Source organism: Octodon degus, unplaced genomic scaffold, assembly GCF_000260255.1.
Source record: "Octodon degus isolate 3935 unplaced genomic scaffold, OctDeg1.0 scaffold00145, whole genome shotgun sequence".
Classification (NCBI taxonomy): domain Eukaryota; kingdom Metazoa; phylum Chordata; class Mammalia; order Rodentia; family Octodontidae; genus Octodon; species Octodon degus.
Window position 1 is genome coordinate 4,179,631 of NW_004524721.1, and position 26,116 is coordinate 4,205,746.

Genomic DNA, 26,116 nt, shown 5'->3' on the forward strand with positions numbered 1-26,116 from the left:
AAGACAACATGGTGTTGGGAAGGAAATGGGTGGATGAATGGGTGAAAGAGAATTTAGGCTCTACATGAGGAAGTGTTGAAGCTGGGAGAAAACATGATTTATTATAATTTTTCACCACTTTTTATGTATTTGGAATTTTCCATAATATTCTTTTCATAAAGATTGGATCAGATTGAAGGAGAAGGCAGAGTGATACAATACACTCTACCAGAAGAGGACTTCTGCAGAAGTAAGATCCAGAGACATGCAAAGCTGTGACAAGGGAAGGGCCTTTAATTCAGACAGTTCTTTGAAAATGCTCTCTGTCACATGGCAGACTCAGAAATAAGCATTGACAGCACAAGCTATGTCCACATTTACACATTTATTTGGGTTTAGGGAGACAACACAGATAAAATACTTCAATCATACACAAGTTTATATTTGGTAAGAACAGAGTGATGAATATGTGAATATTTTCTTTGTAAAGTTTTCTGCCTTTAGTGATGGAGTGATGCTGGCAGAATGATGATGTTGCTCAGAAAGACCAGTTGGGAACAGTATTTGGCACACATAACTAATAATTACACGGTGTTTGCACTTATCACTTGAAAACGGAAGAGCACATGCACGATGACACCCAGTGTGAGGTTCCTTGGTACATGTCCTGCTACTATATTTACACCTGTGCTTTCATTTTCCATATTCTAAGGAGTGGCGGCTACTCGAGGGCCCAGCAGAGCCAACACCTGCAATGTTGGCAGTTTGTGACTCTCCACCCTTGGTTTCTTCTGTTCTTAGAAACAAAGTAGTAGTCACCTTGCACTTTGTGAAATCACACAATTCTCAAAGGCAAATTGCTCAAGAGGGGGCTTAGCTGAGAGCGTGTTCACTATCAGAGCTGCTGTGGGGGGCATCACATCATGTTGGGGGAGGGGGAGGTGCAAATGGAGTTCTCATATCAAAGTTCAACACAGCTACCACACAGAAGACAAACCAATACTAGATTGTATAAGCGGTTGCAGCAACGCATGTCATTGCAACACTGTACAGTTCAGATATAAAGTGCACAACCCCAATTTGAGGTGACAAGACAGTACTATCAATATAATAAAGGCAACACAGTCACACACATAATTGGTTTCCTTAGCTTTCCTCACATCATATGACAGTACATGAAATATATATCATTTATGATTCTCAGATAAAGACACACTTGTACTTTGTTCAAGTATTATAAATAATAAACACAATATTGCTGTATAAATGAAAATGGCCATGTTAATTCTGATTAAAGCTAAAAACCAAACATTTCTAAAATTTGTAAAATATAGTCTCACAGAAAGACTTCTGGCACTGAAAATTTGGGCTAATGTTGAAAACCATCTCCCTCTCTCTTTTCCTTCTTTGGTTCCTTTTTCTTTTCTCCCCTCCCTCCCTCTCTAGAGTAGATTGCAGATCTACCTTAAAGAGTATTTATTAAACTACTGAGAACTATTAGGCTCTGTTTGCCTCTTTTTTAGAGCTATGGTTGGTGAGGATTTTACTAGATTCCCAGAAAACTGTGAAATAACCTGGAGGGGCCTGAAAATAGGAGAAGAAATCTGTTGGTAAAAACTATTTTGCTAGATTTCAAAGTCAGGCATGACTTCTAAATTCTGTTATCTCTCCAAGCTGAGAAGCAGCTTCTGCTGTAAGATTGGTTCCTCAAGGGCCTGGGGAAGAAAGGATCTAGTCCATCGAGGCACCAGGCCTCCTATCTTCTCCTAGTGAAACCATGGTTTGGTAAATTCCTGTCTGTGTTCTGAAATGAGACCTGGGAGTCAGAGGCTTGAGATGGAAGTGCATGTATTTGCTTTAGTCTCTGCAGCCACTTCTAGGAAGGAAAAGGATATTTCTGTGTTAGAGAAAACCTAAAGTGGGGGGCTGCTCCTTCATGAAATTCTGCAGCACAGATTCTTTACCAGTTGGCAAAGGGAACCCATTTACTTCCTAGACAAAGAGACCCCAAAGCCATATTCAGATCATGTATTAGCATTTTTGTGTATAACTTGAGAGAAATAAGATAGCAGTAAACTCATGATTTCAGATGGTTGCAACCTGTGATTATATTACGGGGAATTTTTATCTGCTGAAGGACAAGGTATTCTTTCTTCTGTACCTGTAGACCACTGAACTGTCCTAGCTACATAAAAAGGTACAGTGCTCCTAAATACATGTCTGTAGTCTGCATATAAAAGACTGCTGCTCTCTTGTCAGCATTTAGTCTGACTCTTTGTATCCCCATAAATAATATCTACAATGACTTCTGTTAGTTCCTGCCTTTCCATCAGGGTTGCAGCAAAAGAAAGATTATTTTAAAATAGTATTTTGAATTCTAAACATTGTTGCATATTCTGGCTGCTTTGAGTCTTGGTGGGAGATAGATAAACGAAAGTCTTAGGATGCCTCAAAAATCCAGAGTGAAGAGCTCAATTCATGAAGCTAACTACCCAGGAGGATATTAATTAATTACTTGGCATCCCAGTGGTAGAGAGTCTGGCAGGAGAGACTTTTGTGTGAAGAAATGGGAGGGAAAGGGAAATTGGCAATCATCTGGGAAGCAAATGACTCCTTTCTGGACAGTGGCAATGTGGTACCCAGGATGATGTCACTATTGTCACGCAGAGATCTCATCTCACAAAGTTGAGTTTAACATTCTGGTCTCATCATGTTCTGTGAATGTGGTTCATTCTTCTTTGCTCAGGCTGACTAGGTTTTATCTTTATTTTCTCTAATTAATTCAAATGACCTAATAAAAGAGTACTGCTTGGGGAAATGCCTTAAAAATCAGCATCAAACTTTTGTTTCAAACACATCAAACTGGATAGCAGAATAGAAACGCTCTCCCTAATCTAATCTGAGGTGAAGCCTGGCTCATTATGCTCCCAGGGTGGGCCTGCTAAGGAAAACTAGCTAGAAATTTTTAAACAGAAAGAGTATCTTAATTGTTGATCTGATCGATTATTTTTACCAACCTGCAATATACTTTTCTTTATTTTGAAACAACTTTAGAGATATGATTAAGCCATCATGCGTACTGAAAGGAGTTCTACCTTTTAAGAATTTTGTGGGGAAAAAAAAAGGAATTTTGTGGGCCTATGAGTTAAAATAACATTGCTAAGTGTTATTGTGCCTCCGTTAAAAGAAAGAAAAAAGTCTGGCTTAGGTTTTATATCTGCCCCTGCAGTTTGTATAACCCATATAAAATAAAAATCTATATGTTACAAAATAGGATTTCTTTTTAATATATATATATTTCCTTTTGTAAAATTATATGTATTTAAATACATTTGAAATGTTACTATAGGTAAATTAGAAATTTCTTCTAATACTATGAAAAAGGCAAGAGTTTTTATGTCAATATACATTTTATATTTACTTTCTGCTTTTCACTGTACCCCAAAGAACCTTTTATGATTCAGGGGTAATTTGGCACTATTCAATCTTACTACTCTGAAGAGAAAATAAAGTTTGCTTTGCACACTATATTAAAAGCAAGGGAAATATTTATAACAACTTTAAGCTTTTCCTTATTGATTAGAACACAGCCTGTTGTCACTAATTAAGAGAGGTATTCTAAACCTAAGAAAGGAATTTTTAAAGGAGCGGGGTTTTTTTTCTTTAAATTTTTAAATAGTACTCTACTCTGACACCACAATGTAGAAATAGGTTTACTTTGGAACAAACTACAAATACATGTACACAGTTCGTGACAATGTAATTGTCTACCTAGAGAACTGAAACAGCTTGGTGAGTTAGGTTATTATAAATCTTGTCCAAGGCGCTCTATTTCTTCAATCAGGAAGTCAATGTCTTGGTGAGTTGCTGCGGGATTTGAGATGACCATGCGGAAGAAATTGACCTTGTCTCCCAGGGGTTGGTAGCTGACCATTGTGGTCCCATACTCCATCATTCGGGCTTTAATCACTGGTGCGACCTGTAGGAGAGACCTTATCAGTGCTGACTGTTTCTCCTGGGGACTCTCTCCTAGTCAAGGAACCTCACAACAGCAAGCAGAATTTTCACTTTTTAACCAAAAACTGAACCATTTGTTTTCCCTTGAAGGACGTGCCTTCAAGTTTTCATAGGATCAAAGGACCAGAATGGTTCAAAATATTCAAGAGCAGACACATGATGTGAAAAGTAATAGTAAACTGCTAGACTTACTATTGATTTATGAACATTGATTTTCTAGTTAGTGCTTTGGGAAAATAAGAGTCTCGTACTGCTCCCAATGCTAAATGAGTTTGATTTTTTTTTTTTTTTTTTTTTTTTTTTTTTTTTTGGTACTTGGAATTGAACTCATGACCTTGCACTTGCCTGGCACGTGTTTGTATTATTGAGCTATTTCCCTGCCCCACCAAGGCTAAATGATTTAGTATTAAACTATTGGAGTTTTCCTTCTAGAAAGTATAAAATTATGGGAAATGAAGCATGTTTCTTAGATGTGTTGCCAAGTAAGCTTCAGTATCAAGTGATGAAGATGACAGACTTCTGGTAACTTTGTTGAGACCTATACTTTTCTAGTTTCTTTTTATTCTCTTTTTGCATGGTCTCTGTTTCTATTTTGAAAGATCCTACTTAGTAAGATGAAGAGTTGTCTGGAATAAAAGTCTGAACTCCTAGGACTCTGCATACAGAAGTGCACAAAAGACAAGACTTCTCACTTATGCCAGACTGCTCATGACAACCTTCGTAGTTATCCTGATGGACGAAATTAAGTTCAAGATCTTCAGCTTGGCCAAAAGGCTTCTGTCATCCAGTTCTTAGACCCCATTTTCACTGCTCACCAACACCAATCTTCAGCTCTGACAAGAATGATTTATTAAATATCCCTCAATACACTGTACTGTTCATATTTTCATCCCTTACTCTTTCATCCCTTTCTCTTAACGATGCCACATTTGTTTTCTTCACTTAGAATCCCTTTCTCCTCCAGTTCACATCATCTACACCTCAGCTGCTGTAGAGCTTTTTCCAAATCATTGGCTTTTTTTCTAAGTTTTAACTATATGAGCATTACCCATAGATTCTGATTATATATGAATTTCTTATAGGCCTCTTACTAATGGGTAAATATATTCTCTCTCTATCTTAACTGTAAGGTCCCAGAGGGCATATTTGGTTCCTTTTACTGCTTACACTTCCTAACACAGTGCTAGGTATGTGTGGAGGGCTTTCTTAGTTCTAATTTATTATAAAGAGTAAAATAATACTGATAGCTAACTAGGAAGTGGCATATATTCAAGTTGTTTGCAACTCAATACATGATCTGTCCGCATATATTTACCATTGGTGTTTGTACACATAATGCATGACTTTTTCCCCCCAGTGCTAGAGGTTAACCTCAGGGCCCTATGTGTGCTAGGCAAGAACACCACCACTGAGCTGCATGCTCAGCCCTTCATAAATTGTTTCCAAATTTTGAAACAGGGTTTTGCTAAGTTGCCCTGGCAGGTCTCACACTCGTGATCCTCCTCCACCCAGCACCACACTGAATACCCCAGCAGCCAGTGTTATAAACAGGTGCTAGAGTGTCTCGTCACCATCTGACCTTTCAAGTTCACTGCTGCATAGATACAACAAGGAACAACAGAGTTTAGAGAAACTTTAGGCTTATTTGAGGTGTACATGGTCAGCAAGTTAGTTAAAGATGGGGTTCATGCCTTACATTACAGTTGGACTCAGCTTAAGTGAAGGACAATTAGGTTGAAATGAAGGGCAGTGTTATGAACACATGTGACTTTTGTTATGGTTTGTGTCTAGTTGTCTCCCCAAAGCCTCATGTGGTCATGGAGTGGGGACTTCTGGAGTTTGAGAATTAATTCATGATCAAGGTATGCCCAGCCTGGGGCATGTAGCCTGAATGCAACTTAAGAGAGACAGACTTGCTCTCTGTTGCCACTGCTGCTGCTCCTCCTCCCTCTGCTCTCTACTCTTTGCCACTGGCATGAATGGCTGTCCTCTACCATGTGCCGCTCTGCCTTGGAGCCAGCCAAGTATGGACTAAAACCTCCAGTAACTGTGAGCTAAATAAATCTTTCCTTCCTTCATTTTGGGTGTTAGGTATTTGTCCCAACAACCAGAGAACAGAAACTAAGACACTTTTGAATATTAATATTAGTATTAAGTAACTATTACTGTACAATGAGATTTTAATCATCAAAGTACTCTGAGCACAACATAGGTAAGGTCCAAATGAGGTCTAGTCAAAGACAAAGCCAACACACTTCACCTCCACTTCATATTCTGAAGACAGTGTCCTCATCTAAAACTGAAGGTGGATGATGATTCCAGTGCTGAGATGATCTCATTCTACATCAACAGGCTTTGTGTTCCTTCCTGCCTCTTCCTTATTCCACAGGGAGACGGTATAAAGAGGAATGTTTCTGTTGGGTGGATTCTTCTTTCACTTAAAGAACTGAGGATGTATGTAGGATGCTGGATCCACTCCAGGGAAGGAATAAATCTTCCTTTCTTCCTTCTTCCCTCCCTCCCTCCTTCTCTTCCTCCTTCTCTTCCTCCCTTTCTCCCTTCCTTCCCTCTTTCCTTCCTTTATTTGATACAAGGTCTTGCCATGCAGTTCATACTCATAGTGATCCTCCTGTCTCAGCCTCCCCAGCACTGGGATTACATGTGTGTGCCATCATGCCCAGTTTTGGGGCTGTCATGGTGCACCTGAAGTTCTAGAGCTGGCACAACATGCAATACTGAGGATCGAACTCAGATCTTTGTTCTTTCCAGGCAGGTGCCTAGACTCCCATGCTATCTCTCCAGCTCCACAGGGAATAAATCTTAAAAGAAAATCAAGTATCTTGAGTTTGGACTAAGTTCTGAAAAAGATGAACTAGAATATCCTAGCCAAAGGACATGGAATTTATCACTTTGTGCTGCAAGTCATGGCAAGTCAGTGTGTTTTTGGGCATAAAAAAGTCCCAAATTAGAAAAAAAGATTGAAATCCACAGAGCTAGGGAAGTTTAAGGCAAAAATCATATAACTTTTCTTTTTTTTTTTTTTTTTTTCTTTCTTTCTTTTTTTTTTTTTTTTGGCTATGCCGGGGATTGAACTGAGGACCTTGTGCTTGCCAGGCAAGCCCTTATTCTACTGAGCTATCTCCCCAGCCCTCATAAAATTTTTCCTTAGTTTTATTTGCATAAGTCATTCTTGATCTTTTTATTGATAAAACAATGATAATGTTTTACTTAAGTGACTTGAAGTCTGATTTCATTCTCAGGGCAAGTCAAACAAAACACATATGAGTGGCACTAGTTATTAAGGACAGCCATCTCTAACTTTTCAGATGGATGCAAATCAAAAGTCAATAGATTAAGCTTACCAGATGCATCCCTAACAGATTTTGACATGAAGTGAGATTAAATCCCCTCATTCCTGAAGCAAGCTGAGTTGGAAGAAATTGCAGCTGTTTAAATACATATGACTTTTGGTTGCTGCCAGACTAAAATTGGCTGGACAATGGAGTATATATTTTATTATTATTCACTAATGGCAAGTTTAAAAGGAAAATAAGATTTTTGCATATTCTGATAAGAGATACAACGTTTTCTTCTGTTTCTAGATTTTTGGGGCTCAATTTCTTCATTTTCTGAATAAAGAAAGCCACTTGGGCAAGAAAGGGGTTGTATGTTGAAGAAACCACTAAAGATCTAATCAATATGAGATCTTTGGGAGTGCCTTTAAAACATTTATTTAGGATATTATTTTGTCCCCTGTGCCATTTTCTTTTCAATCTCTTAGGAAACAATAACCAAGGGACTATTCCTAAATTTAAATCTCTATTTGTTTTCTCATAAGGAGGCTTGTAGTCCTTATGAAATAATCTTAGAAGCTATCATAGAAATTTATTTTCCATTGTGTTAGACAGCCTTTTTGTTTCTAAATCTCTGAAATCTGAGAAGTGTTTTAAAAATGAGAAAGTAAAATAGGCATAAAAAAGACATTCTGAAATGTTAAAGTCTTACTAAGTAAATTCTCCATTAACTCAGTAGACTAAAAGAGTCCACTTACCAATTTACTATTAAATCCAATATTAATCTTTTGAAAGTTGTCAATCTCTATGGGATGATGAAAGTAGCAAGAAGAAATGTGGACATTGATCAAGAATAGTTAAAATTAAAATAAGAATGGGGCTGGGAGTGTGGTTCAGTGGTACAGAGCTTGCCTACTACTGGTGAACTGCTGGGGTTCAACCCCAGGGTTAAAAAACAACAAAACCAAAACTAACCAACCACCCAAAAGAGGAGGAGGCTGAAGAGAAGAACAAGAAACACAAGAGGCGACCAAAACGTAAGCCTTTTGACTCTTTTTGATAAGTGCTTGCCTAGACCTACTGATGCCCTTCTCTGTGTCTGTCTCAGGTGTCTACTGATGTAGATATGTGTCTAAGGTGTCTTCCCTGTGTCAACAGTACATGGTATAGTCTTGTCCCAACAGGACCTGAGGCATTTTTCATCTATTCTGCCCAAGTGACAATGTACTAACTGCATACTCAGAGCTCTGCCTGGGCAGTAGGAAACTCACCCACCAGATGGTCATCTTTATCTACTCCTGAAGATGTCACTGTTTGATTTAGAAATAACCACTTCTCTTATCTGCATGTGCAATTTCAAGCCAATGTGTGCTGGTAAAAGGCTTACCACTAGGTTTCCTAGATACTGTTTCTCTTCCTTAATGTAGAGTATGCAAAAACACTCACTGTAGACTGCATATTTGTGTCTCCTCAAACTCAAATTCTCAATATGATGGTGTTGTAAGGTGAGGATCTTTGGAAAGCTTTGCATTCTAAATGTTATTACTGTCTTATAAACCAGACCCCAGAGAGCTCCTTTGCCCTATTTCCGCTACATGAAGATATAAAGTACAATGTCCGGCTACCAATGTTAGCAGACACGGAGTCTGTCAGCATGTTGATCTTGGACTTTTCAGACCCCAGAACCATGCTGAATAACCCACTTGATCTTCAGTAGTTTGTCACAGTAGCCTGAAAAGACAATGACAGTAACAGCTCCACAAGTGACCATGACAGATCCATAAGTGTATTTATTTATTTATTTTTTTTTTTTATTTACTACAGGGTCTCACTACACAGATCAGATGTGCAATGATCTTCCTGTTTTTAGCCTCCCAAGCACTGGGATTACAGGTACATGCCACTACACCCAGTCTCAATCCTTGTCTCAGTGTGCCCCAGGGGCAGGGCCAGCACAGCATGCAGGAGGTCAAACCCTGGCCCCTGCATCTGCCTAAGCAGTAGCTTTAATCTGCTGCACTATCCGGCCGGCCCCAGAAGTGATTTTTGAATGCTTAATGTATCCTAAATCCCATTCCAAGGCATGTGGGTGCAGAGAGGAATTCCTAGTCTTGCCCAGAATTTAACTGTGTTGTTTTGTTTCCCACATACCACACAGAAGCTTTCATATCACCTCTTGCTCTGGATCTCTATCCGCACGAAGAGAACTAGAGGGTGGTAGAGAGATTTTTGTCTGTTCTAGCCATTCTATAGTCACCAGTCACAGCTGGATTCTTGAAATGTGATGAGCGTGACTGAGTATTGAAATTTTGGTTGAATTTAATTCTAATTAATTTAAATTTAAATGTAAATAGTCACACGTAGCATTTATTATCTTATTGGACAGTATAGACCGCTATAGCTTACCTCTTTCCAGTCTGGAAGCATGTTTGTGTGGGAAGATTCAGTGGGGTCCTGGAGATTATACGTTAAGAACCCACAGAAGCTTTCTGATTGCATCTCCAGAGGGTCAGCAGCAGTTTTGTTCTCTAATGATTTCTAACACCCAGGGTCTCTTTTGTGCTTGTACCAAAACTAAGCATCAGTTTTGTTTGGAAAACTGGTCAACTCACAGCGAAATTTCTTGCTGCTTTTTGAACACCAGAAAAGGTCATTGCCTAATTACTCATTTTAAGGCACCCAAAAGTTTCTGCAAAGGCAAAGAAATAGAGTAGGTAGCTGTACTGATTTGTATGTGCTGGCTCTGCTGGTGTGCACCAGGAGCTGCAGGCTAACTCCAATGTGGGATTTCTCATACAGACACGCATGTATCATTAGAAGGATGCACATATGAAAGACCCAACACACACATACCTTTGAGAGGCGACTCATTCTCTCCTCATTGTCTTCCAGAGTACGCAAACTGGGAGGCACATACCAGAAACAGACATTTGTGTGCTGAGGCTACAAAGAGCAGAGTGAGATGCAAAATCAATTCAAGCTGCTGAGACTGAAAATCCCAAGGACATTTAAAACATATTTATGCATTTACAGCTTCTGATAGATTTCTTTTTTAATTTTATTTTAAAGAGAAAACAAAAGCAAAAACAAGAACAAAGACAAAAATAAAGCATAAAAATGGTACAGAATTTCAAAACAAAAACAGAAAACAATGGTTGTTCAGATTCAGAGTACAATTTGTGTTTTTCAATTGCCAGTTTCCTTTCGAGTGCCTTGCTTTCTCATTACAGAGACTTATACATGGATTTGATTTCTGTTTGAGTTCAGCAGTGCTACCCCATCATCAACTGCTTCCCACTGAGCTGGACAGCTTCTCATTTACACCAGAAAACAGCAGTGATAAGGACTGGAATTTACTAAACTTTTGAGGATGGTTGAAATCTGAATACATACCTTCCCATCAAAAATCATTTCGTAGCCTTCTCGGTTCTTTATGATATTGTATAAATACTCTGCCAGCTCCAGACACTTATCAATATGTGCTTCGAAGCCAGTAGTGCCCTATGGGAGAGAAGAACAAAGCTCAGGGGCAGCCTGGCAGTGTGGGTATGCCAGAGCTGCCAGATGAAGTGAGCCTCCCGGAGAAGGACAGTCCTGGGCCACTTTTCTCTTAGGCTGTCCTGGCCCTATCCTTTCCCAAGACTGTTTTCAGAAGCTTTGCTAACGATTATTTCGCCTTTAATGCTCTTCCCCTCAGGTGCTTCCGTTCCCTGTTATTACTGCTATCCACAGCTGACTTCTCTTCTTCCTCAGCCTCCATTTTCAAGGTCATCATTTTGATTACTCAAGGGGAAAATTTGCCACCACACTTCATGGAAGCAATCATGGGGGTCATTAATGACAGGAGGGTTGGGTGAATCTCTTTTTGCCATCAAGAAGTGTCCTCACAAATGCCCCAGGATGTCTGTTTGGCCCCTGCGCATCACAAAATTTTCCATCCCCAGACCCCATCTTTGTCCACTGATGCACCTCACAATAGAAAAATGCAGAAAGCAAACCTGAGTTTTAGCTGAACAAATGAGTGACTCGTAAGCAGCTCGTGAGTGTTCCGTTAGCCTGTCATCCTGCCAGGCTCTTTAGCCTATTCTTAGGTGATGGGAAAGTGACTCATGTCTGTGAGGGGTGAATACTGACACAGAGGTCTTTTAGTTTCCAGCTTTGGAAGCTCTAGAAATATATTTAGGACAAACAACACAACATCCTCAGGCTAGAGCTGTGTAACTAATGTCAGGACACGCTAGGGAATCACTCTTCAAAATGGCTTCCCCCCAATCTCCTTCAACATTTACAGAATACTAATGGAAAATTTAGGAGAAGACCTAATGCTCATCCTGGGAGCGCTTAAAAGTTGCCTAGCAGTAACCAATCCAACACTGAGCAAGAGGGAGCAATTGTGATGCAGCTAGGCTGGGCCACTTCTGTTTACATGTGTTCTCTCGCCTCACCCAAAGGAGGCCCAGCACGGGCCAGTGACTTGTAATGTCTGAAGCATATTTAACCTGTACCAAAGAACTGGAATGGGTTCAGAAATCTATTTTTGTTGATGATTACTATCATCGGTCGATTGACTTGAGGAGGCTGATGACTCGTGGAAAGGGCTGGGGCTGATGCCTGAAAACCCAGGCCAGCAGTTAGTCTACATACTCCATGAGCTTCTGGGTACTAAGAAAACCGGAGTTGGTTTGGCCTGACCTGGCAGCTGGGCTCCACTGACAACGGACTCTGGCTCCTATTTCTCCTACAGACGTAGGCCTGTGTCGTACAGTGCTTCTCTGGATACTCTGCTGCTATCTCCATTTCTATTGCTGCCACCCTTCACCGGCACTCTCTTTGTTCGGACTGAAGTTTCCTCATCATTCCTCAGTCAGCTTAGAGTCTCTGCTCCGCTCAGGCAATGCCCCTGAGCTCCTGCATGACCTTATTTCCAGAATGTCCTCTTCCTAGCCCTATGTCTTGAAATCTTATTTACTGTCTTGTTTAAGGCCGATGTCAAACGTCATCTTTTCATAAAACTTACTTCATTTTCAAACTACGAATGAGCTCTCTCATTCTTCATTCTGTGTCTGTGCTTCTTTCATGGCCAGTTATATTCTATCTTATACACCAGGGATTTCTGTATTTATTTTATCTGCCCAGAAAACTGTAGGGTTCTTATCACATTTCATTCAGCGTCAGATACACAATAGCTACTGATTAAAATTAATTAATATTCTAGAGAACGTGCGTGAATGGTAACACAGCAAAAAGAAGCCTGGTTTTCCTTAATACTTTTTTCTGTTTTTTTCTTATCCTTAACCATTTGCCAGTCTCTTTGTTACCAATTTTTCCAATTAGAGAGGCCAGTCTTAGGAAATCACAAAAAAATCTTGTCAATTTGTGTAACCACATACCAGCATGAAGATTTACTGTGACATTTTGATCTCTTGCTGCAGACCTACAACTTGGGGCAATGATTTTAAGGCTTATTTATTTATTTTGTCTGCTGCTGAGTTCTAACCACTGAGAAAATGTGTCAACATGGAAAATAGACATCCATACCTTGAATTTTGTAGTGACATGTGACCAAATGAAGACTTTTGTAGGAAGAATAGGCTTACATTTACTGTTAGCATCACACAGCCTCTTGCATCAAATTATCTTGGACTTGCTGGCACCCTTTAGGCTATCAGCTTCATTTGCTAGTAACAGCTTAGTTTGAAGAATGACAGTTTATACGGGAGTTTCTATTCTCCACGTGGTTTATCTTCATAAGGAGGAAACGCAGATTAACTAGGTCATTGCATTCCCTGTGCACATCTGGATTAGTGCTCTATTGTCTCTCTTCTTCAGTATTCTGTTTCAGTTGAATTTCCTTATTCCTGTGGTGATGGAAGACAGCCAACACTCCCATGGCTCTTCTTCCATGGTTGTTCTGATTACAGAACTTTTGATAGGATGATTGTCTTTACCTTTGTCCTACACTGCAGGACTGAGCTTCTTGATTTAATAGCTATCTTTCCATTCTGTAGACAAACACAGCTTTAGGTGAAAAACCAAAAGGAAAAGTTTGCCTTTTAGATGTCCAGGTGATTGAAGTTTTGCATAAGAAATTAAAAAGAATGTGTGCTCACAGGAGCGTAACACTTGTGATTTTTCTTTTTTCTTTTTGCACCCTCCACTTTAAGTAACTTTACTTCAACAATTTAAAAATAGTTCCTTTGCCTTTATTTTGCTCTTTGCCTGATCCTGCTCTTTGATTTGCACCTGATGTTCACCAAGTAAATTTTCTAAGAACCAACAGGCAGCCCCATGCTGAAGAGGAAGCTCAGATGGAAAAGGAACAGCAGGGACTAATGAACCATGAGAAACATTTTTGTGTAAATATAGCTAATGATCATCATCTTAATAAAAAAACACCACAGGAAAGACACAAAAATAATGATCCTTGAAGTAAAAAGCTCTCATACATAATGTAGAGGTCAAGCTTTCCTCAACTTACTGTCTGGTACTTAATGTCTGTAACTTCGTAATTGCCACCAATCAATTGAATACAACTTGCTCATTTTAAAACAGATTGGGAATAAAGTCCAGCAATTTATAGCTTGGACTTTTTTCTAAGTGAGGATGTCATGCCCAACAGAATAAGTCTCATATGAGTGTTGGGGTTGGGGATCACGTACATGTCTCTGTCAGGTCCTCAGCTTTGGAAAAAGGAATGAAACCTCTGACCAGCTACAGGGATGGGAACCTGACATACTTGTGCTTGCCACTTTGTCACTGAAATGTCTCATTTCATGTAGCTGCCTGACCTTAGCAACACTTGAAAAAGCTTTGGTTGGAGTAAGCACTATTATAGATGGTTGGCTGGAAGCTACCTAATCTGGTCATCCCTGAATACCATCTAAGAGTCATTTCTGCATGAAGAAAGATGATCTTTTATTCAAACTTTTTTTTTTTTTTCAGAATAGATTTAAAGTTCTGGGCCAGCCAAATAGCTCAGTAGATTAAAGTGCCTACAAGCAGGCATAGGGGCTGGGGATTCGATCCCTGGGCCTGCCATGCAGCCCCACCCCTGAGCAGGCTGAGATGGCAATTGAGACTGGGCGTGGTGGTGTGCACCTGTAATCCCAGCTTTTGGGAGACTGTAAACAGGCAGATCACTATGAGTCCAATCTAGTAGTGAGACCCTGAACACCCTGTAGACTCTTCCCCAAAATACAGAAATAAAGAAAAAAAATACAGAATAAAGAAATAAAGAAAGTAGATTCTCTAAAATACTAATGGACTTCTCTTTACATCCTTTTTTTCTTATAGTCACTCTACCTTATCTAAACCTAATGCAATTCTGTTTTCTTGGAGAAATTATGCATGTGCACACATTTGCGTGCGCGCGCGCGTGCGCGCGCGCGCGCACACACACACACACACACACACACAGTATGTAGAACTTCCCAATGTGTGCATGGTACCTACCTCTACACAGAATCCAGGAAGAAGCCACTCCCTGATCTCACGTTGATATGCTGCACTCCTACCGACCAAGTTCCCCACTGCTTTCTACTGATTGAACCCTGTTTTCTCTTTGTGCAGGCTCCTGCCTAAGCATATAGCTAAATGTGTGGCTTCCACTGCATGCACACACCCAAGAGCGCACCAGTCTCCTGTCCATCTCTCCCTGCATCAGTTTCCTTGGCAGGTTTCTCTGGAGCACCATTTTTGCCCCTGGGTTTCTATAGCACATACTGGTGGCTCTGGCCACTGCCTGGAGAGAAGTGAAGGCACTAGGCCTGTAAGGTGGGAATCCAGTCAAAATTAAAAATTAAATCATTTACTGTTGCTGCCTGCTTACATTTAAGATGAATACATCCTGTTGGAAGACTGGAGTGAGACCCAGCTGGTGCTGTGTATCACTACAGAGTTTACTTTCTGAGCAAAGGTGAAACCACCTACAAGTAAATTCTGGGATCAACAGAACTCATCCAAAAGGCAGTAGTTGGGTATTTCTGAAGTTTTTCTTTTTTGCAGAAACAGGTACTGAACTCAGGCCCTTGCGCTTGCCAGGCAAGCACTTATTCTTACTGAGCTATCTCCCCGGTTCTATTTCTGAAGTTTTAAAAATACCTCTCTCATTAAAAGTTATCTTTTAAAACATCAATAATAAATTATCATTTTTGCATTTTTCTGTTCTTTACACATACCTTTCAGGATGAAATAAACCAAACAACAATAATGACAATAAGATACCTCTTCAAAATCTAGGTAATCTACCATATATAGCAAAATAGATTTATTTTCTAGATGTGGACATTAGAAGTCACTAGGCTTACAAAAAGTTTGATTATATGCTTATGTAGAATACAAGTTTGTAGACATAGGATTCAAGAAATTGAACTTGAATCATTTTCAATTTAGCACTCAGTTATTTTAACATCATCAGAAAGTAGCTTCCTTTTATTTATTTTTTTATTTTAGTAGCTTCCTTTCAGTTGGCACACACCCACCTTTGCCCTCCACATGAGCCATAATTTAAAAACATCCACGTGGCGTCCACACTGCAGGGCCTTGTCACCAGTGTCATAGGACAGGTCGTAGTGCTTGTCTTGCTGGAAGAGGTAGGAGGCATGCATCTGGTTGCAGCTTTGCATTAATCCCTAAAAGAGAAAAGGGAAATGGTAGGAAGCTCTATGAGCTGTCCATTAGCTTTTCACTGTGTTGAGTTATAAAGGAAAAAAAAAGAGACACTGTATATTTTAGAAAAAGAAATCAGTAAGAATCAAATTTGAAGAAAAGATGGGGCCAGTGTCTAAACACATTGTCCAGGTTGCTACAGTGGGTTAACCCTGTGACTGGCTAGCTCAGAATTGAAAGTTATCAGAGGCTAACAGGACGTACTTGTACTTTTATGCTTCCTTTTAAGAAAAGGCATTTATAGAAATAAGAATAGGGGCCAGGGAGATGGCTCAGTGGAATAAAGCGCTTCCCTGACAAGCACAAGGGCCTGAGTTCAATCCCTGGTTCCACTAAATAAATAAATAAATAAATAAATAAATAAATAAAAGAAATAAGAATAAATAAAAATCATGGAGTATGATATGCCTTAGGAGAACATCCCAATGCTATGATTTTGTTGATAATATTTCAGAAGCTCTCTAGTTCTAAAAAGCACTACCAGTATGGCTCATCTGGTGTTTCCACCCATATCTAGTACAAAAATTTCATCATACAGATACTAGAGTTGAAGCCATCTCTGAAAACCATAGCTTTCCAAATAGCTAACTGCTGTCATTTTTATATGCTGAGATGAAAAAAAAAATCAAAGGCACAGCTGTTTTGGTTTTGTTAGTCCACGTTTGCAGTACAGAGTGATGACATCCATCGTGGGGAGCTGGTGCCTGTCCCCAGTACATCTCAGTCCTTCTTCACGTTCCCTTTTCTTCTCTCCACTCCTTCAATCTTTTGGTTCTCTTTCCACTGGGAAAAGATCTATCACCCTGCTTCCTATTATCTAAGAGAAATTTAAGTAAGCCTTTCCACTTTTTTAAGTTCTTCCCTCAGCAGTTAGGCTCTTGCACTGCACTTTCATACTCAGTTACTTATGGAAGCTGCAAAGGAAAGTCTCCTTGTCAGTGACCAAAAATTTGACAGGGTACTGTAACCTCACTATGGAAATGGGTGGCAAAGTGATTGACCTGTTCCAAAGGATGGGAATGAATCATACTTTTTGACTGACATAGCACCCCCGGTCTGCTCACCAAGCCTCCCCATGTTCCAATTTGTCACGAACTACTGGAAGCCTTTGACTCTTTTGTTATCTACTGTGTAATTGTAGTTTTATAAAAGCTTTGGCATTTAGTTTCTGTTCCTCTTGTGACTCATGAGGAGAGAAGAAAAGACTAAAATGATTTGCTAACTGAAGTTAAAGTAAGAGCATTTTTAAAACATTACCCAAACTAAAGCACAGTGCAGTGCAAACAAAAGCTTAGCAAGATTTTGAAAGATGGAGCACTCCAAAGGGGAAGAGCAGAATGGACTCTATCTTATAGTTTAGGCTTAACATTCTTTAGGATCCATCAAGGTATCTTTGAGAAAAGCTAAGTGCAATGTTTTTGTAATAGAGCAGCGGAAAGGTACTGAACTTGAAAAAGAATGTTCACTCAAAGGCCATGGAAGTGGCAATTACACCAGGTGCTTCTATTTTATTTTAGGGTTACAGAACTTCGTACTGTTGTTCCCCTGGCTCTGTGAGGTCAAAATGCCACTTATTTGTCACAAAGTGCCAGTGCTGTGATTAAATCTGAATACTTATGTTTTAGTTTAGAAAAACAACTCACAAATCAACATCTTTTTCCAAAAAGAAAAAACAAATGACATGCATGCCAGGCACACTACCACTGACATAAATGATAAATTTTTAAATAGGTAAAACATGCTTAAATATAAATGTATTTTTCGAAAAAGTATGGCAGAAAATATTTTAAAACAGAAATAATGTTTAATCTCTAAACGACAGAAATTTGGGTGAGTTTAGATTTATTTATTATGGTCTATACTGCCCAAATTTTCTAAGATAATTATGTCTAATTTTATAATTAGGAAAAAATGAAATATTTTTTAGGCAGCACGTAAAGGTGTTTTAACAACCCATTTGAGTCCAGCTGCTTCATTAATTCTAACAATCAGGTTAAACTAAAGCTCCTTATTTTGGGTTTTATCAACAAAATGAGCAGAGCAGTGTGGAGACGTGACTCAGACTGCATCGTGGCCAGAGAGCCCCTGGCCCACACTGAGCATCCACAGAGAATGACTTTAGGCTTCATGCACAAAAACACTTGGAATGAAGGTGGTCACTGCTTGTTTTCCTCCTTACTGGTTAGCACACATGTGGATGCCTTATATTCTAAGTGTGGTATTAAATATTAAAAGCAATAGAATTGTGAGATATATAATACATAGACTCATGCACATCTACACATCTGAATGCCAACACTAATCTTTATCCTGTGTCAGGCATATTTTCTCTTAAGGTAAAAACTATATTTTTCTCATGGTAAAATCTGTCTCTGGTCATATTCCAGTAGAAAACTGGAAATTTAGTATTTTTAAGAGGATCGCAGAGGGTCCCTGATTAGGGGACACTGAGTAGAACAGAAGGAAACATGGAGATGATAAAGCCAAAGTTTTGTTGTGAAAGTGGAGATCTCCAGCATTCTGGTGCCCTCCACCCTCCCTCTGGCAGGAGCACAGAAGAGCCCTCTATGGGAAACGTGAGCAACCGCAGTGGGAAGGCCCGCGACCTTAGTATTTAGAGAGAAGGTCACACACAGACAGCGAACTTGGCCCAAGGCAGAGTCGGGAAGGACGTACCTCCTCTCTGACCAGGAGAGCTGAGCACTGCAATGGGACGCCCATCATCTTGTGTGGATTCCACGTCACAGAGTTGGCCCTAAAATAAGCACATCATGTGAGAGGTCGGCACTCCATGTTGGGCTCAGACTGCTAAGGTCCTACGCAGGAATACTATAAGGCTTTGGTGTGATGGCACCGTTTGTCACACTCTGGGGCACCACTCTTCCCAAGCATAAGGCAGGCTCTCAAATGTGCGACTTTTCCTCGTGTAGAGATCCAGACTCAGGTGTGCATTCCCTGGCTGGGTCTCTTCCCCCAAGTTTCAGAAGAAGCATCATTCTGCTGCCCAGGTAGTCATAGGCCTCTCTCGAGTGTCTGGGATTACTGAGTTCTGGTCCCTGACTTTGGCCAGCAGTGGACAGAGCACCGGGCATGTGAGAGAGCGTATCACACACTTCCACTGACCCTCTTCTGATGCCACCGCAGTGGCCTGGAGCTCAGAGGGAACATCCATTCCTCAGCACTGTTTTCCTCTGTCCTCAACTCTGTTTCTCCTTATTCCACCAGTGCATGGATGTGTTTCTCCTGAGAGGCTCCTAACTAGCCTCCCATTTCCACCTATTCCCTGAACTAGACCTATCTTTGAAGATCAAGAGTTAGCCATGGTGTGGTTGCTTCTGCAGAGCTGTCTGGTTGTTCGTGTCCTCATAGAACAGAGAAACATGGTGTGCGCCCATCAGTAACTGTGACTCACACAACAGTGGTGCAGAGCTTGAGGATCCACGCTATCTGATAAGTCTGATCCTCTCTCTTCCTCTCCCTCCCTGTCCCTTTGTTGCAGCACTGGGGATTGAACTCAGGCCCCTCACACTGAGCTACAGCCTAAATCCTTTTTAATTTTTATTTATTTTGAGACAGAATCTCACTAAGTTGCTCAGAGTAGATTCAAACTTGCAACTCTCCTGCCTCAACTTCCCACAGATTTCAGGTTTATGCCAGCATGCTTGGCTAAAACTGTGGAGTTTCAATTTCCATCTCTGCAGCCTCATTCAACTTCCCTCAACTTCTTTCCCTCCCTCTCACTGGGCTCATTCAATCCCCCTCTTCCTCTGATTCCCAGGAAAAGCATCTGCTCTCACCCTGAACCCCACACTCATCAGCAAGGTGAGTCTCTGTATGGCTCTTCCAGAAGAAATGAGAAGGTGGGAAGGAACCCATTCATCCATTTGATGCATGGCTGAGGTCAACCAGCCTGTCGGACACTTACTGGCCCAGGAATCTTATCTGAGTCAATCTTATCACAGTCCAGATCATCTTTCTTTGATTCTGACACTGGCGATTAGACACACAGAAGGGTGGAATTTAGGAAATACATGGAGGACTGGAGCTGGGAAATCATAGGATTACTACCCATGGAGAGAGGATTAAATCACATAACTGTTTTACTGAAAATTTTTTCTAGCTCTATGAAACTATCCCAGAATCAAGAAACCTGGGCGCTGGAGCAGTAAGTAATAGTGGTTACTAAAAAACAAGGAGTTCAGGAGCCAGACAATATGGATCTACATGCGTATTCCATCATTTCCTAGCTGAGTGACCTTGAGCAAGTTATTTAAGTTCTCTGTGAATGATGTCTTCACCCATAAAAAAGAAATAATAAGCAGTTCAACTATGCCTAACACACAGGGCACACGAAGTAAGGTGGCTATTGCTCCTGATTGTATCCCTGACACAAGCTTCATGGTTCTGGGCTTGTGGACACCATAATTCTACACATTTTGTAATACTTGATTACTCCACATCTGGTCCTGATAACTCAGCTTTGTCAATAAGGATGTTAGGTAGGACAATAAAACAGCTGGCTCCCATCCCTGAGATTGTGTTTATTTCCATGCACTGCTGTGTCTTTTTATGTTTATCTTTTTAGATCAAAGCTTCAAAGGACTGCAACCACCTGTCTCTGAATTTTCTGTCTTGCTTTTGTCTCAGAGGCATGAGGATGTCTCATCAAGATGTCAGCATGCTGGCAGAATGACTTGATGACTGGCCTTAGTTTGTTTGAGAAATGCTACCAATTTATGAAAAACAGCCCCAGGTTCATTTCCAAATGTTGTGCTGTGGAATTCAGTTTTGCAGCTTCTGTAGCTTTTTGTAAGTAGAATGAACTACCTCTTCTAGGAAGGCCATTGGAAGACATATCTGTACCTTATTTGTACATCAAAGGAGACCCCGGTGAACTCATTTACTTGCCCCTATGCATCCTTCCAGGCCTAGTTCTTCCCTTCTATAGTCTATGCTCCTGGGACTACCTTCCCAGTGCATCCAGCTCCCCAATGCCTGTTGGTATCTTTCTCTCCTGATGTCACCTCTCACTGCCCTATTTTTCTGTAGTCTGGGGCAGCTACTCACCTCCCTCCCTGTCCCTCTGACACAATCTTAGCTGCTCTCACTTATTCCTGCACCTGGGCAGACAGGTGTGACCTCAGAGCCTCTAGCTGGTCCCTGGATCCTACCTCCTCTCTCATCCACTACTGTCTTTCTGAACACAGAAATATCACTCCTCTCCCAAACCTGGTGATGGTTTATAGCTGAAATCCTTCATCTTTTTGTCCCCACATAAGGAATACAATATTCTACCCACAACCATGGCTCATGTGGGCTTGATCCTGAGCTCAGGCTCTTTAGTACATGGGCAGTATACCCCATGATTCTTACTTGGTGTTGTGGTAGGTCCAATTCCAACCTTCGTACTTTCTGCCAGCTTCCTAGTCATTGCCACAAACCACTTCAACTTTCTGCCAACTCCTCTCAAATTTCTCCAAGGACCCTGTATTCTTTCAGACTTCAGTATCTCTGCTTTGCAGCCTCAATGTTCTCATGTGATGACACTAGTTTGGCTCCACCACAGATGTGTGGTGAAAGCTCCCTGTAAAGCTGCTGTTTAGGACAAACTATTTCTTCCTCTGTGCTCTTCAACCAGTTCACCAGGACCTCAAGCCTTAAAGCCTAGAGAGTGTAACACAGCAAAGGACCATTACAGGTAAGCAGCAGCCTAGACGGGCACTAAAGAAGAGTTGGCTTGCAATGTGGGGATGCCCTTTGGACTACTAGGGATCTGGGCACACCCTGTCAGAGATGCCAGCTCTAGAATTCTGAAAGTGCTAGCAGCAAAGAAGAGAGTCACCTTCTGAGAATCTGGAGGGATCTCAACGGAGATCCCAGGCAGGGTTCCAGGTGCTTGGACATTTTATTGTGAGGAGGGCATTAGGGAGTCTGCTGTTACTCTCTAGGAACCTTTGAATTTAGACACAAGGATTGAGCCTGGATTTCTTTCACTTTTAAAGTAGGTCCTAATATTTGGTTTGTGATGTTTAGGAGAGAGTAATTCCTTCAAGAAGGACACATGTCTTTCCTAAATGTAAACCCAAGCAGGTTATGCTGTAGCAGGGCCCACTAGGCCCATAACCATATACACCAAAGAAAGCCCCTTGCATTAAGAAGCTGGCGAAGTACAGTCTCAGGTGGCTGTGTAGCTAAGGAGGCTCTGTGCTGATCAGAATGCTAGCCATCCTCTCATTTTTAGGGCTTTATATTTCACTATTTTGTAGATTTAAATATAATATGCTCTCAAGAATTACACCAGGAAAAACACAGAGGATTGTGTATTCCATGATGAATGTGCTGAACTTTGCTATCAAAGTAGTCTGTAGTACAAAAGCACATTGGGGTTTTATTTTTCTGAGCTTCCAGCTGGGTAATTTAGTGAGCTCTCAAGTGAAGCAGACTCTGTGGCACTTGTAGCCACAGGTGGCATTAAAGGTAAGACAACAGGTGCACCAGTCAGAAAGAAACTCACAGGAGAGAACGTGCCTCTCAAAATCCCAGACATTTAAGTGTGTGTGTGTGTGTGTGTGTGTGTGTGTGTGTGTGTGTGTGTGTATGGTTGTAGCGATTAAACCTAGGGCCTCAAAAATGCTAGGCATAAACTCTGTCACTGAGCTATGCCCAAAAGCCCTAATCCATGAATTTAATTCATGTTCTGATCATTAGAGCAGGCAACTTCCAAGTTGCTTCTCTGTTTCTCTCTGTCTCTGTCTCTCCATCTCTCTGCTTCTCTCCCTCTCTCCCTTCCTTCTTTCCTCTCTGCCTTCCTCTCCCTCCTCTCTCCATTGTTTCTCCTTGTTTCAATCATTGCCTCTTGCTTAAGCCTCTGGTTTCATTTAGGTCTCCATGACAGAAATGGATCAGGCTTAGCAGAAGCCCAAAGGATCAGAAGCAGAGGCCTAGAACTGACTGATACTGGGATGAAGACCTACTGGTCCCCAGGGCCTCTACACCTATATGGGGCCTGCAATCAGGGCATGGATATCTCCAGGGGCTTAACCAGCTGTCCCCAGTCCACACCCTTCCCTAGCCAGCAAAGTCAAGGACAGTCACCCTCTGATGTAGGGTGTAGCTGTCCTGTCCTGATCCTTCCAAGCCTTCTTTCCACTAATTCAGCATAGTTTTCTTGGCTCCATCCCTTCCTTCCACACTTGTGGGTTTTCTGCATGTGAGCCAGTATGGGTGTCACAGAGCAGACTCCACACATGCCTCTGGCTTAGGCACCCTGCATGGTCAGTGGTAATAGATGCTCCAGAGAATAACAGCCTGAATCCTTGTTCTGGAACAGGAATTGTGTGCCAAGAGGTCTCCAGGCAAAGCCAGTGTAAAGCTTTCCCTGGGCAGCATCTGGCCACTTGGCAGGGCATGGTGGCATCTGGCAGCCTTTGATGAATTCAGGCTGTCTCGGTGGCCTGGAGTGCCAGAGCTCCCTGGTGTGGCTGACCTGGCTAATGTGCCACGTTGGGGTGGGAACTCTGGCCTTGCTCTGCCTCTCGGCCGGAAGTGCCTGAGGCCGTGTTTCACATTCTGCATTTCTCCCCTTGGACCTAAAAACAGTTTATGCTAATCAAATATTACTTTCTGTATTTTTTGCAGCTTTTTCTTAAAGGTCTATGTCTTAAAGCTCTATTTTTCAGCATCAGTCAGAGCGCTGTCAGTAAAAAGGATATTATGAGAAAGAAACCATAGGATGGTGTTATTGTGTGTCTGACTTTAAGTGAACTGGCTATATTAAATCCCAACTTCAACTTTCAACCTTGATGAATTATGAGATGCTTATTTGCTATGAAAAATAATGTGTTGATATTGTCAAAGGAATGGACAATATTATTTTAAGAAACATGAAAGTTATAGATCTTCTGCCTAGAAAAATGTAGACTGCCTATGAGTTCTAAACACTTTTGATGACTAGTGCAGGGACCCCAAGAATAGACCCCACATAGAAAATTCTGTTTCTGAGAGACATTCTGCCCAGCTCACTTGATGGGGATTAGATTTTATTTTTTTTTTGGTGGTTTATATATTCTGTACCTAAGTGCAACATCACACAAGGCTACACACAAAGCACAGGGCAGAGTACCCTACCTGCCATTCCTGGAAAGGGAGCAGCATTTGCTTTTCACATTGGTCTTGCAACATCTTACATTGTTAACAAGAAAAATGTGTGTACCTCTCCACACCACTCAGCTTCCACTTGTGTTTCCGGGACATCAGTAATCCCCCACCCCAGGCTGCCTGAAAAAGAAGATCAAACAAAGGAAAAAGGAGCAGGTTTTCATAACCATATTTTGGTGTCTTCCAGAGTACTAAGTCTCAGGGTAAAACTGATCTTCCTGACCTTAGGCAACTAACAGGGGTTGGACACCTTCCTCTGGTGCAAGACCATAAAGTTCAAGTTGGAGTATCATTCTAAGATTCCAAATTCTGTTCTCTTATTGACATAGGTATAAGGAGCCAAACAGGGGCACACTTCCTCAGTCCATATGAGTTAGACAAAGACCCTCTTTGTACCTCATCACCACCACTGTCAGTTCTAGTGAAGTCCGGGTTCTCAGAATGAAAAAACTGTATGGTCATTCTGTATGTAGAGTAGCTGAGGAACCCATTAAACAGTTTTTAGGTTGCAATTCAAAATGGCCCAACACAGCACTGCTCAAAGTGCTGGCTCATAGAGCACAGAGATCTTGTACTAGAATATATATCAACTATGGCTTCCTTCACTGAGAAAATCTTGCCATGAAAATAAATCAGCCAATCCAAACGATGTGCTTAGCTGTGATGGTTTATAATCGGTGGTGGTGGCATAAGCTCTTTACCTCATCTTAGGTCATGAGCAAATGATTAAGAGATGGCAGCTGATCTCCAGACCATGCTTTGAGTAATATGCTGATCTTAACTTAAATCTCTTCACTTCATCCCTTCAAGAAATGTCAGCTTTCTCATTTGAAAATGGCACACTTCTGTTAACTTTTAATATAATTAAAACTTCAGTCAAAGCATCTCAAATATAATTTAGCTTCTTAGTTGATCAAGACAAAAAAATTTGAAATTTAGTAGTCAATATTTCCTAGTAAATTGTTAACCCAGCTTTCCCCTCTAATTACATGAATACCTAGCTTGAGCCTGAGTTTTCACCCACTGGGTTTTCTAAATAAATGCAAATCCCTTCACCTATTCCCCTTCTTTGGCGGCACTGAGGACTGAACCCAGATCATTTGCATGGAGCTATGTCCCCACCCTTTTTAAAATTTTAATTTTGAGATGGGATCTTGCTAAGTTGTTAACTTGTCCAACTGGGTTCAACTGTGGTCCTCCTGCCATTAGGAATATAGATTGGCATATGTGCGACTGTATGTAGATTATACTCCTCCAAGGGCTCTATGCATTAAAAAACCAAGCATTTGGCTCTAGTACTGGTCATAGAAGTAAGAATACTTTCCTACTGGAAACCTTAAGACACAATCAGCCTCAGGCTACTTCCGGCAAATACTTTTACCCTGTGAGCTGTGTATTCCTTAAGGGGTACTTACATCCACGTGCATCCAGATCTTGTACTTTTTGCAGATGTCAGCCACAGCTAACAGAGGATCGAATGCTCCATATACGGTGGTTCCAGCTGTGGCACTTACAAGGAAAGGAACAAATCCCTACACAAATGAGAAAACCCCACATAAGGCAAACAGAGGTTCAAGGCTTCTTTTAATAAACTGATTAGAAGCAATGGAAATCTTTCCCCTGCCATATACATATCTGTATATCTGAAATCTTGCATGGTTCAATATCCACACCCCAAATCTGCATTCTCCAGATCATTCTGGTAAACCCAACAGCTGCCTTATGATAGCAGACATTGAGTTCTCAGGAACGAATATTCTGAGCCAAAGGTTGTCAGTGATGTCCACAAGCCATTTATTTATACATTTCTGGTGGCCTTTCTGGCCTTGTTAATCTTTTTGCTCATTTCTAGTCTTCCTCTTCACAACAGAAGCTCTGAGCTTGTACGTTCTCTATTGTGAGCAGCTAGAGGAAGAACAAAAAAAGTCTTAGAGGAGAGTTTCCATGGAGCTAAACGATAAGGCAGGACTTTGATCCATCTGAGTAGTCCTCAGTCTGTCTGG

At 41.0% G+C, this 26,116-nt stretch overlaps 1 protein-coding gene across 1 annotated transcript in view; it reads right to left on the reverse strand.

The window, feature by feature from the left end:
• Positions 1 to 347: 347 nt before the first annotated feature.
• The window catches only part of Gad2 (glutamate decarboxylase 2), a 79,713-nt gene continuing 53,944 nt past the window's right edge, over positions 348 to 26,116 (reverse strand). The window contains exons 10-17 of the mRNA XM_004641882.1: positions 25,529 to 25,645; positions 24,169 to 24,233; positions 18,633 to 18,711; positions 15,770 to 15,919; positions 10,683 to 10,790; positions 10,143 to 10,232; positions 3,751 to 3,958; positions 348 to 871 (exon numbers count right to left, since the gene is read on the reverse strand). Of these exons, the coding sequence (XP_004641939.1) occupies positions 3,785 to 3,958; positions 10,143 to 10,232; positions 10,683 to 10,790; positions 15,770 to 15,919; positions 18,633 to 18,711; positions 24,169 to 24,233; positions 25,529 to 25,645 (783 nt within the window). The 3' untranslated portion in view covers positions 348 to 871; positions 3,751 to 3,784. The remainder of the gene's footprint in view (positions 872 to 3,750; positions 3,959 to 10,142; positions 10,233 to 10,682; positions 10,791 to 15,769; positions 15,920 to 18,632; positions 18,712 to 24,168; positions 24,234 to 25,528; positions 25,646 to 26,116) is intronic.